Source organism: Diadema setosum, chromosome 16, assembly GCF_964275005.1.
Source record: "Diadema setosum chromosome 16, eeDiaSeto1, whole genome shotgun sequence".
Lineage (NCBI taxonomy): Eukaryota > Metazoa > Echinodermata > Echinoidea > Diadematoida > Diadematidae > Diadema > Diadema setosum.
The window spans coordinates 37,716,274-37,730,334 of NC_092700.1; the positions used below are offsets into that span (position 1 = coordinate 37,716,274).

The following is a 14,061-nucleotide window of genomic DNA, read 5'->3' on the forward strand; positions in this document are numbered from 1 at the left end:
TGGTTCTCTTTTTATTTTATCTCTGAATTGCTCTTGTCACTTTTTCTTCTTTTTTTTTCTTTTTCTCGTGTTTGCTGATTGATGATTATTTGTAAATATTGTGATTTTATGTGATTTCGAAATAAAACATAGAAATAAAAAACAATAAAACAAAACGCTTCTGATCAATTCCTTTTTAGTTTGTTTATACCAAGTGAGGAACTGGCCAAAAAGTGAGGAACTGAGAAGCTGGGAAAGTGAGAGAGACACTGACCACAACTATAAACACTCCGTCCAGAGGGCTGGTGGTCAGCGCTCTGGCCGATAAGGCGTGGAGGTCGCTGCACGAGTCATCCAAACTGTGTTCACACCGACTCTCCGTCTCTATCTCTGTACTCTAAATGTGTACTCTACATTACTTCTCACTGTTTCTATCTTGTACAATACTACAATGCAACTCTGATAACATTGTACAAAGTATCCATATTTTCACAATCTGCATACCTATTCAGGCGTTTGGGTTTCCATTCAGAAAAGCATAATGTCAGCTACCTAGCAATCAATCCCAAGAGAGGCGTATCATCAATAATAAAGTCAGTGGACTCCGGTGCAACGCACCGTCTAGGAGAGTGTTCACACTGACCGTTCCACTCAGCTTTCTACATGGAATGGCACAGCCTATGGCTTGTTCACACTCGCACTAGCGGAACTTAATCCAAAACTAAATCAGCTTAAGTAGCACTTTTACATCTTTCATAATGAATACTGTTAAATTACCACAGAAATCTAATAATGACACAAGCACTAATACTCATATGGTCACTAGCACATCATAAACAAGCAAACAAGCAATCATATCTGGCATTAAACAATAATTCAATAACTAACTTCACTGAGAACATCATCTTTAGTCTTAATTCCTCTTTTACTGAAGGAGGAACCATGTAGTTCAACTATGAAACACTAAACATCATAGAATTCACCGAATTTACCAGTCAGAAAGAATGATTTAGGATAATTGAATGGAAGTAGAAGTATTAAAGATTTCTTACCTGAAGGAAGGGAAAAATGCCACGTCTAGTCACAATGGATGCAGGGATGAAAGTGTGGGGCTCAAAACCACATCCATCGTGATGAAGGCATTTTTCTCAGAATTTGGAGAGACTGGGTAAACTCCACTTTGATTTCAGGGGTGGGTGAAATAAACTTGTGAGGGTAAATTTCCCTATTTATACAAATGCATGTATCTAGAAACTTCCAAAAAATTTTAGGGGGGTCTATTTTCTTGAGGCCTTACATATGTTTCAACCCTTTTTTGTGCATTTAACCGTTTACATACATCAGTACGTGGCAGACAGAATAAAGAATACTGATAATGTACTTCTAATGTGTTCCTTTTCATTTTTACCATACTTATGATTGTGTATCAAAGTTGAATGGATGGAGTGTTGAAGTTTGGACATATAAATGCTGCATGATTGCTTCTGATATAAATTACACATCCACCACAAATATAACACAGCAAGTTTTTCACAATGTGACATTATCTTTTTTTTTCCTAAAAAATTGTCATAATTAGAACATAAAGATTTAAACCAAATGGGGCACCAAGAGTGTTCAACCTATTTCACTGGGAAAAAAGAAACTGGATGAAGTAGACTTAAATAACAAAAAAAAAATATATAACTAGTAATAGACCAGTTGGGAGTAGTCTAGTTGGCAGTAGACGAGTTGGCAGTTGATGAGTTGGCAGTAGACGAGTTGGGTGTAGACCAGTTGGGTGGAGACTAGTTGGGTGCAGACTAGTTGGGAGTAGACGAGTTGGGAGTAGACCACTTGGGTGTATAGACAAGTTGGGAGTAGACCAGTTGGGAGTAGACCAATTGGGAGTAGACCAGTTGGCAGTAGACCAGTTGGGAGTAGACTGACTGGTTATTAGACTAATTGACTATTAGACAAGGTAGTTGTAGACCAATTGGCTATTAGACAAAATGAGTTGTAGACTATTTTATTCATAGACCTAATGATTAATAGACGAAATGGTCAATAGACATAATGGGTGTTAGACGAAATGTGACTGAGACAGATTGGACATTAGATAAAATGGCTAGTAGACGAAATGACAATTAGACTAATTGGCATATAGACAAAATGGTTGGTAGACGAGTTGGTAGTAGACGAAGTGAGTTTAGACGAGATGGCATTAGACTAGGTGGACAGTGGACAGGGTGGTTGTAGACGAGGTGCCAGTTTACCAGAAAACTTTGTAATTCCATTCATTTTCGATTCTAATCAAAACGGTCAACATGAATCTCTCCTCTATGGCCCACTATGCGATATTACACTGCAATATAACAAATGCAAATTAAGATACCCTTGCTTCTGATGCTGATGTCTTCAGGGCAAGAAAGAAACCGTCGGGTATGTTGACTTTCTTAAGCTCCAGAGTCTTAAGGTTTGGCATGGTGCAAATACTCTTGGCATATGCCTCTGATGCAGCAGCAGAAATGTCAAGTCCTCCAGAGTGTTTGATTGATTCCAGCTGTGCAGTAAAGAAAGAGGGTGAGAAATAACATAAAATACTAAGGGAAGACTATCCTGTCAGTGTGAATATAATACCTTCATGTTTTCATCCCTTTTCCTCCCTCCGACACAAACAAATACGAGCAACACATAAACAAAGAGTACATATTATCAAATAAGGATCCCGACCGATTGGCATGGAGGCTTGCAAAAATTTTCATTCTGAAGACATAATGTAACATTGTGGTCACATAACTGTAAGTTTGGTCTTAATGTTTGGTCGGTAACAGGTGCTCTTTTTTTTTTTACACAAACCTTGGCGGCAGCAAGAGGTAGATCATGAAATGTGGACTTATGGTTTTGAGCTGTGGAGCGAAAGGGGGGGGGGTGATTTGAAACACAGATGAAAAAAAAAAAATCTCTTCAGGCAGAAAATAAAATGGCATCGCCTCAATAAAGGTCCTTCAACGTGTCAGATTGATTCCAGCTACTGTAAAATTAAAGGTAATATCATACAGGTATTGATGATGATTACGATTTCATATGCTCATAGAAGCTGAGATAGCCCTATCATATTTATATACATATACATATCAAGTATAGATATGTTTATATATATATTTTTTCTCTTAACACAACCCTTCCCTGCACCGAGAGGTAGATCATGAAAAGAAGACTTATGGATTGTAACTGTTGAGTGAAGAGGAGGGGGATGATGTAAAACACAGATGAAAACACCCATCACTTCAGTAAGTAGATACGATGACATTGCCTCAATAAAGTTTTTCATTTAATTTTACACATAAAATCTTCACTATCTTTTTCTATCCTATTAAAGAAACCACTACCATCCACATTTGTAATATTACTACATGTATCTTCTAAGGAGTGACATCTAAAGTTATATAGGATTATGGGTTATGCCAGCATCTCCTTTTCAATTTTCAGTAGACCTTAATATTGGAATCATTGTTTTGTGTACTTGGGAAAGCCCACCCATTTATTCTTTCATTTTATTAAAAAAAAAAAAAAATCGGTTTCTGATCGAATGATTACAATCCTTCTGTATTAAAGAAAACTTTATAATTCCATTCATTTTCGATTCTAATCAAAACGGTCAACATGAATCTCTCCTCTATGGCCCACTATACGATATTACACTGCAATATAACAAATGCAAATTAAGATACCCTTGCTTCTGATGCTGATGTCTTCAGGGCAAGAAAGAAACCGTCGGGTATGTTGACTTCCTTAAGCTCCAGAGTCTTAAGGTTTGGCATGGTGCAAATACTCTTGGCATATGCCTCTGATGCAGCAGCAGAAATGTCAAGTCTTCCATAGTGTTTGATTAATTCCAGCTGTGCAGTACAGAAAGAGGGTGAGAAATAACATAAAATACTAAGGGAAGACTATCCTGTCAGTGTGAATATAATACCTCCATGTTTTCATCCCTTTTCCTCCCTCCGACACAAACAAATACGAGCAACACATAAACAAAGAGTACATAATTATTATTGAATAAGGATCCCGACCGATTGGCATGGAGGCTTGTAAAAATTTTCATTCTGAAGACATAATGTAACATTGTGGTCACATAACTGTAAGTTTGAACAAAGCAACAATCTACACCACAAGTAAAAATCCATGAATTCAGATTCTTAATGTTTGGTCGGTAACAGGTGCTCTTTTTTTTTTTTACACAAACCTTGGCGGCAGCAAGAGGTAGATCATGAAATGTGGACTTATGGTTTTGAGCTGTGGAGCGAAAGGGGGGGGGGGTGATTTGAAACACAGATGAAAAAAAAAAACATCTCTTCAGGCAGAAAATAAAATGGCATCGCCTCAATAAAGGTCCTTCAACGTGTCAGATTGATTCCAGCTACTGTAAAATTAAAGGTAATATCATACAGGTATTGATGATGATTACGATTTCATATGCTCATAGAAGCTGAGATAGCCCTATCATATTTATATACATATACATATCAAGTATAGATATGTTTATATATATTTTTTTTCTCTTAACACAACCCTTCCCTGCACCGAGAGGTAGATCATGAAAAGAAGACTTATGGATTGTAACTGTTGAGTGAAGAGGAGGGGGATGATGTAAAACACAGATGAAAACACCCATCACTTCAGTAAGTAGATACGATGACATTGCCTCAATAAAGTTTTTCATTTAATTTTACACATAAAATCTTCACTATCTTTTTCTATCCTATTAAAGAAACCACTACCATCCACATTTGTAATATTACTACATGTATCTTCTAAGGAGTGACATCTAAAGTTATATAGGATTATGGGTTATGCCAGCATCTCCTTTTCAATTTTCAGTAGACCTTAATATTGGAATCATTGTTTTGTGTACTTGGGAAAGCCCACCCATTTATTCTTTCATTTTATTAAAAAAAAAAAAAATCGGTTTCTGATCGAATGATTACAATCCTTCTGTATTAAAGAAAACTTTATAATTCCATTCATTTTCGATTCTAATCAAAACGGTCAACATGAATCTCTCCTCTATGGCCCACTATACGATATTACACTGCAATATAACAAATGCAAATTAAGATACCCTTGCTTCTGATGCTGATGTCTTCAGGGCAAGAAAGAAACCGTCGGGTATGTTGACTTCCTTAAGCTCCAGAGTCTTAAGGTTTGGCATGGTGCAAATACTCTTGGCATATGCCTCTGATGCAGCAGCAGAAATGTCAAGTCTTCCATAGTGTTTGATTAATTCCAGCTGTGCAGTACAGAAAGAGGGTGAGAAATAACATAAAATACTGAGGGAAGACTATCCTGTCAGTGTGAATATAATACCTCCATGTTTTCATCCCTTTTCCTCCCTCCGACACAAACAAATACGAGCAACACATAAACAAAGAGTACATAATTATTATCGAATAAGGATCCCGACCGATTAGCACGGAGGCTTGCAAAAATTTTCATTCTGAAGACATAATGTAACATTGTGGTCACATAACTGTAAGTTTGAACAAAGCAACAATCTACACCACAAGTAAAAAACCCTATAAAGCCCAAGGGGGGGGGGGCACATTGTGCCCCCTACCAGATTTTCCTTTGCCACTCCTTCGTCCTTAATCCGATTTCAACAAAATTTGGTGACTTTTCCTAAAATCTTATTGGAAACATTTTGATATATAATTTAGCTATATTTGGTGTTGCTGGCAACCATAAACTGACAACCATGTCAGTCAGATTTTGCATCTTTTTTCTGTTCCCATTTCATTTAACAGCATTACAGTGTATGAAATGAGTGTTTCTTGGCTGAAATTTGTTGAAGAAGCAAAATTTGAAGTAATTATGGTCCTGGAAAGTTTTTCTTATTATTTCCTTTGTTTTTATGTGAAAAAGGCATAAAACAATAGATATAATAGAGATAATTGAAAACAATAATATTTTCTACAGATTGCCCTTATATTTTGAGTTATTTTGATTCCTTCACCCAAGTTATGCCTCTAATATCATTAGTTTATCATATTATCAATTTGCAATCTCAAAATTCCACTATTATGCAAATATGAAATGTCATAACTATACATGTGCCCATGCCAAACATTTGAATATGTTGATATGAATAGCGCCCCCATGTGGTGACCTTGAGAAATTTCAAACATAACAAATACTAAAATTCCACTTGCTTATCATTTGTGGCAAATATGAATATGATTGTTCTATAACAAGACATATATAATGGGGATAAAGAAATTATACTGAAATTTCATGTTTTTAGCATATTTCCTATGTATTTCTTTATTTTTTGTAAATAGCGCCCTCCATGGGTGACCTTGTAAAAATTCAAATGTACGGTCATGTAGAGTATGAGTTACTCTACCCACGTGCCAAATATGACGATGATACATCAAATAATAAAGTTATATGGGGGCACAATGTGCCCCCCCCCCTTGGGCCTGCGAGGGGTCAAAATAGCTTGGGCATAATAGGGTTAAGAGTCTTAATGTTTGGAATGGTGCAAATACTCTTGGCATATGCCTCTGATGCAGCAGCAGAAATGTCAAATCCTCCAGAGTTTTTGATTGATTCCAGCTGTGCAGTACAGAAAGAGGGTGAGAAATAACATAAAATAATAAGGGAAGACTATCCTGTCAGTGTGAATATAATACCTCCATGTTTTCATCCCTTTTCCTCCCTCCGACACAAACAAATACGAACAACACATAAACAAAGAGTACATATTATCGAATAAGGATCCCGACCGATTGGCATGGAGGCTCGTAACAATTTTCATTCTGAAGACATAATGTAACATTGTGGTCACATAACTGTAAGTTTGAACAAAGCAACATTCTACACCACAAGTAAAATCCATGAATTCAGATTCTTAATGTTTGGTGGTTAACAGGTGCTCTTTTTTTTTTACACAAACCTTGGTAGCACCAAGAGGTAGATCATGAAATGTGGACTTATGGATTTGAGCTGTGGAGCGAAAGTGGGAGGGGGGGGGATTTGAAACACAGATGAAAAAAACATCTCTTCAGGAAGTAGATAAAATGGCATCGTCTCAGTAAAGTGGTCCATTGAATTTCACACATTTGAAATCTTCAATCAGTTTTTGTTTTTACTTCAATTGTAATAAAGAAACCACGACTACCATCTATACCTGTAAGAGCGACGCCTGTAAGAAGTGGATCGGGGGGGGGGGTAGTGATGTAAAACGGAGATGAAAACACCCATTACATCAGGAGGTAGGTAAAATGACATTGCCTCAATAAAGTCTTCCATTTGATTTGCCACACGAAATCTTCACTTAGTTTCTTTTTCTTTAAATTCAATTCGAGTGAAGAGACCGCTACAATCCACATTATATTGTACGAGTAGTACATGTATCATCTAAGGAGTTACATAAGAAAGGCGGTTATTTGTGTTTCGTGGGATGTATGAAACTATGACATTATAGACTAATCCACCTTCACGAGGACTTACCACCATCACCATTGCTTTGTAGAATTGATATGACATTTAGAGGGGTAATAATGTCGCAATGGGACTTATGCAAGTGGTTGATTTATTGTGCTATGACTTTTACGGGACAATTCTAGTGAGGCTAATTCAGTATACGATCGAACGAATCGATTTTCATATGAGTTCACCAAATAATCTTTGTTTTGTTATAACATATTAAATTTCAGCATGGTATGACTTTGTGTGTGTGTGTGTGGGGGGGGGGGATTAATGCATTGTAAGATACCCTTGTTCTTGATGCTAATTCGGCGAGAGTGAGGTAGAAATCGTCTGTGATCCTGTCATCATTTAGCTCCAGAGTCCGAAGGTTTGGCATGGTGCAGATGATATCTGCTAAGGCTCTTGATCCAACAATCGAAATTGTAGCTAATTTCATTGATAGCTCCTATGTAGCATCACAGGAGGAGGTAAAAGTATACGTTGACAGAATTAATATTCAAATTCATGTAAATGCACTGTATGTCTTTTATCCCTACTCATTCACATTTTATCCCCCTAAAAAAAGAGGTTCATAATGGAGACATAAAAGTGGGAAAAGAAAATCATGAATTATCACTAAGGCGACTGGAACACTTTTACATAGATTATATACCTTGAAGAACAATGTTACGTTATATTTCTTCCTTAACTGTACGCATAATGATTTTATAACACAATACCATAATCTGATGTCACATATTACACTTTCAATCAAAATGAGTTCAATAATTTCTTTGACATATTTCCCCACTCTCCTGCAAGACAAAGTGAAGTAAATTTAGAGAAGCACAGAGAATAAATAAAAAAAAAATGATATACCGATCCTCGTTTCACTCCTGAAAGCTGATGCTGATGGTGTCCGATACATGCCCGTTCAAGACTTAGAAGGTGTGACACTGCGGAGATGAATTGGACTAAGGCCTGCCATGTCGCAGCCGAGATGTCAGATCCTCTATATTGACGCAGTGATAGTAACTCTGAAGTTCTGCAGAGGGGAGTCTCCGATGTCTAATGCATAAAACAATGTTACACACAAAAGACATTTAATTTGCCATATCGATTGGCATAATTTTGCTCTTTCCTAGCACTATTCTAGTCAATATCATCTATTTCACTACAATCGAGATGAAATGAAACGACACTTGGGCTAATTATGCAGTTAGTGCTATTTCTAAAGTACCAGTAAGTGTAATAACATGTACTAGTATGCACAAGATGCACCTTTAATACCCACGCTACGCATATACAACAATGGAACTTTAAGTCCTACAATACCCTATTAAAACGAAATTCATAATGAAAATGAAAATCATAAAAACGATAAAAAATCAAATACTCTCCATCCTTCATTCTATGGTCGTGTAGCAACAAACGTGAACTCATAGATCTATAAGGACAGCTGGTTTTTATATGTTACATTATTGGCAAGAAAACTATTATTTTCAGTGTTATGAGTGAAAAAAGGGGGTTTACATGTCATGTTTTGTTCGTATGCATTATGTAATTAGTCCTACAGTGCATATAAATTCACCACACATATGTCCATTAAATGCCCCCCCCCCCATCCCGATTTATATTTGTAATGTTTATTTCTTTATCACTCCATGTATTTGTTGTGACAAAAAGCTTAGGAAGACAAAGCTGATAAATTTTGAAAGCTTCTACAATCTTGCCACTCAGAGACTTTCTTTGAAATCATTCATGTCACACCCTTTTACATGGATACATAAATATCTACCCATTTCTCTATATATTCCTTGTTATGGTGCGTCATTACATAGCCCGGATATTTTGGATATCATAAAAGGAAAAAGAAACACGTATCAATCCAATTTTGACGAATATACTTTATAGCATGGAGAGATCTATTCTTTAAAAAAAAGAAAAGAAATACATGTATGCGTATGAAAGTAGAAACATGGCCTATCCTCTATACCAAATACAAATCTGCCCCAACCCTCTCCCCCCACTCCCCCTCCCCCCCCCAAAAAAAAATGCGATATTATTCAGCTTGTGTGCCGACCCATAGAATGCCGCTCCATATACATACATTGTTGATTATTTCAAAGAGGATATCATCCACAGGGAATAATTCAATAGTGAAAGCCAGTGATCACGAATTATGTGATCGTCACCAATCTGAACTTGACGTGAAAACATGAACATTCTATAATATTACTGTTTTATTCAATATTGATAACAGTTTCATTTTTATTTCTTTGGGCAGTTAATGGTAAGCGGCTTTATCATGTTTTTTTTTTGTTCTTGTTTTAATCGAAAAAAAATATTAAACGTGTACTAACGATTTCCTGTAAAGTAACTAACACCAAGCAAATACACACACACACACATGGTATACCCATAGTCCAAATGCTGATGCTGATGTTGTAATGGAGACAGAGATATTGTCCGCTATGATGACATTCTTCAGCTTCAGATCCCGAAGGTTTGGCATGGTGGAGATACTCTGAGCGTAGGCGTGTAATGCAGCAGCAGAGATGGAAGGTCCTCCAAAGTGTATGATTGATTCCAGCTATTGTAGAATTGAAGGTAATATCATACAGGTTTTGATGATGATTACGATTTCATATGCTCATAGAAGCTAAGATACCCCTATTATATTTATATATATCAAGTATACATATATGTATATGTACAATAAAACACACACACACACACACATATAATGTACATATATATATATATTGTTGCGTTTCGAACAAGAGTCAATGAATCGATCACACCAACATAAATCATTGCATTTCAAGAGAGCACATTTATTGGCGTCTTGACTTCAGGAGGACCAAATCCAGACTGACTCCCAAACAGGAGTTTTAGCTTGGCATCATTCCCAGCCAAGTATACAAACAATTAACCAATTGGCTACTTCCATAGTCATAGAAGAGATTAAATAAGAAACTAATACAGGTACAATCGGGCAATAGGGTGGTAATTGGAGGGAGGCATGGCTACAACAATAGGACAAAGAGACATAAAGTTGAGACTATTACAAATGGGTGACATCAAACGTCTAGCTACTAGGGGAGGACAAAGGAAAGGTTCTTGCATGGTCAGTATAGTAGATGAGAAAAGGGCTACAATTACTGCTTTATTCTAGGCACCAACACTAAGCTTATAAGTGTGTGTCTTGGTTCAATTAAGACATAGGGGCTAACTAAGCCCTCCACTTTATGGCTTTAGGACAAAGGATATTCAATCTGTACACGATATATGTGTGGGAGAATACTGATAAGAATTAGGACATTGACCCTGACTATGAAGTGTAACCAGTATGCAGGACAAGTTACTGACCTTAACAATATATTTATTAACACAACCCTTGCCTGCACCGAGAGGTGGATCATGAAAAGAAGACTTATGGATTGTAACTGTGGAGTGAAGAGGAGGAGGATGATGTAAAACACAGATTAAATCAGCCATCACTTCTATAAGTAGATACGATGACATTGCCTCAATAAAGTTTTTTTTCCATTTAATTTTAGACATAAAAATAAAATCTTCACTATTTTTTCTAACCTATTAAAGAAACCACTGCCATCCACATTTGTAATATTACTATCTTCTAAGAAGTGACACCTAAAGGTATATAGGATTATGGAATTATGCCAGCATCTCCTTTTCAATTTTCAGTAGATATTAACATTGGAATCATTGTTGTGTGTACTTGGGAAAGCCCACCATTTATTCTTTCATTTTATTAAAAAAAAAATCGGTTTCTGATCGAATGATTACAATCCTTCTGTATTAAAGAAAACTTTATAATTCCATTCATTTTCCATTCTAATCAAAACGGTCAACATGAATCTCTCCTCTATGGCCCACTATACGATATCACACTGGAATATAACAAATGCAAATTAAGATACCCTTGCTTCTGATGCTGATGTCTTGAGGGCAAGAAAAAAACCGTCGGCTTTCTTGACTTTCCCTAGCTCCAGAGTCTTAAGGTTTGGCATGGTGCAAATACTCTTGGCATATGCCTCTGATGCAACAGCAGAAATGTCAAGTCTTCCATAGTGTTTGATTAATTCCAGCTGTGCAGTACAGAAAGAGGGTGAGAAATAACATAAAATACTAAGGGAAGACTATCCTGTCTGTGTGGATATAATACCTTCATGTTTTCATCCCTTTTCCTCCCTTCGACACAAACAGATACGAACAACACATGAACAAAGAGTACATAATTATTATCGAATAAGGATCCCGGACCGATTAGCACGGAGGCTTGCAAAAATTTTCATTCTGAAGACATAATGTAACATTGTGGTCACATAACTGTAAGTTTGAACAAAGCAACAATCTACACCACAAGTAAAAAATCCATGAATTCAGATTCTTATGTTTGGTCGGTAACAGGTGCTCTTTTTTTTTTTTTACACAACCTTGGCGGCAGCAAGAGGTAGATCCTGAAATGTGGACTTATGGATTTGAGCTGTGGAGCGAAAGGGAGGGGGTGATTTGAAATACAGATGGAAAAAAAAAAACATTTCTTCAGGCAGAAAATAAAATGGCATCGCCTCATAAAGGTCCTTCAACGTGTCAGATTGATTCCAGCGATTGTATAAGTAGAGGTAATATCATACAGGTATTGATGATGATTACGATTTCATATGCTTATAGAAGCTGAGATACCCCTATTATATCTATATTTTTTGAGTCCTCACTCAAAATCAAGGGGTGCGACTTTTAGTTTGTTTTGTGGTGGCACGGTCACATTATGTATATAATATATATATATATATATATTTAATGAGACCAGAGTATGTATGTATGTACCCATCACATGCATGCATGAATTCATGTATCCATGCATTTATCTGTCCATCTGAAAACCGTTATCTCGTATTCTAACTTAGTATAAAATTTGTTTCTCTTTATATCTTTTACTCGCATTAGACAACTGTAATATAGACCCGATCTCTTCTCACAGGTTAATGAAAGTAAAGGTACGATAGAAACAAATAGTACATTGTATTGCAGTTTTGATATAATGTAGTCATATGTTATGATTGGTAAGTTAAGGAGTAGCGGGATCCTGTAAGTCGTATATTCAGGTGAATCTTAACTTCAAAATTACAAAACAGCAGCTGTGACCGGATTCTATTGCCATGACTGCGTTAGATGGTTGTAATCAATTCGACAAAACTTGGTTTATTGTCCAGTTTCGAACAACGAATGCAATAGATTCGAAAAAGTGATGCCACGCTGCGTTTAAGTGAATTTCAATGAATGGAGCAATATTGAACGAATCCGAAAATAGAGGCTTCTTGAAATTTGATAAAGGCGCTTAGGTCTATAACTCTATAGAATGCTATGGCAGATGAGGACATGTATGGAATTTCAGTTTATCTCGTTAGTTCTCAAGACAGAAAAATCAGACACAATCGCATGATCTAAATCAATGGGACTTCAGATCTTCCATTCCTTTCGAAAACCTGAAATTGGGGGATATTTTGTTTGCAGGTGATTTCGACCGAACAGTGAGTGGTAAAAACATGCGGAAACTTCAATGCGTTGACTTCCTGTATATCATTGCCCAAATCTAAATGAAATTTCTAGGACTCTTTGTTTGCTTGAACTTTTTGTGTAAACAAGTCACCTTGAAAACCAGGTGACTTTTCAGTCATACATTTATTTAACAACAATAAAGCAAAACCGTAGCAGTGTGGAGAAAGTGAAAAAAGGTTAAACTGACGGAAGGTGAGCAATGGTGAAGGTCGTTGCCTCCATTTATTCTCTGACTCGCAATGTGATGTGTGTGCATAGATATAATATTATTGTGTCTTTGAGCATGTGTTTTTGTGTGGAGTGTGTTGTAAAATTGTGATTTTGTTTGTGTGTTTTTGTGTGTGTGCGTGTGTGTGTGTGTGTGTGTGTGTGATTTTCATGTGCGATAAGGTAACATGGAATTTCTTTTGTCATCATTGGAAAGTATGCATTGTTTCTTTTCATTCATTCATATATTTTGTACTTAGCTTATGATTTGTATTTCTTACATATTGTTCACAATGACATGATTCATCGGGATATATACTTTGTTCATGTATTACTGTCACCTTTTCTTCTTTTTTTTTAGATAGAAATAAAGCACAATTGGATTGACTTGACTTGACTTGAATCGAATTGAATCGAACTGAACTGAATTGAACTGAATTGAACTGAAATGAATTGAATTGAATGGAATTGAATGGAATGGAATGGAATTGATTCGAATTGAATGGAATGGAATTGAATTGAATTGAATTGAATTGAATTGAATAAAATTAAACAGAATTGAATAGAATTGAGTAGAAGAAGGTAGCTTGAGACACTATTATAACTCGTATCAATTATTTGGGTTTCAATTTTCGTAGTTCGTGTATTCGAATAGAGTAATATCATTTCAAAATTATTTCAGGATTATTGACAATGCAAACAGGAGAATTGATGGTCCTTCATTCAAACGATTTAACCACCAAAGCATTCCTGGCAGACTGGGTATTCTTCGAGAAGACAGTCAGAAAAGTCTGGTCATTGCTTTGGCAATGAAATGGGCAAATAGATAGATGT

At 36.3% G+C, this 14,061-nt stretch overlaps 1 protein-coding gene across 1 annotated transcript in view; it reads right to left on the reverse strand.

Annotated features, from left to right (window-relative positions):
• Positions 1-11,468, reverse strand: part of LOC140239880 (uncharacterized) — a 30,251-nt gene extending 18,783 nt beyond the window's left edge. Inside the window, exons 1-5 of the mRNA XM_072319696.1 lie at positions 11,379-11,468; positions 9,851-10,024; positions 5,084-5,251; positions 3,693-3,860; positions 2,354-2,521 (exon numbers count right to left, since the gene is read on the reverse strand). Coding sequence (XP_072175797.1) covers positions 2,354-2,521; positions 3,693-3,860; positions 5,084-5,251; positions 9,851-10,024; positions 11,379-11,468 — 768 coding nt within the window. The remainder of the gene's footprint in view (positions 1-2,353; positions 2,522-3,692; positions 3,861-5,083; positions 5,252-9,850; positions 10,025-11,378) is intronic.
• Positions 11,469-14,061: the final 2,593 nt, after the last annotated feature.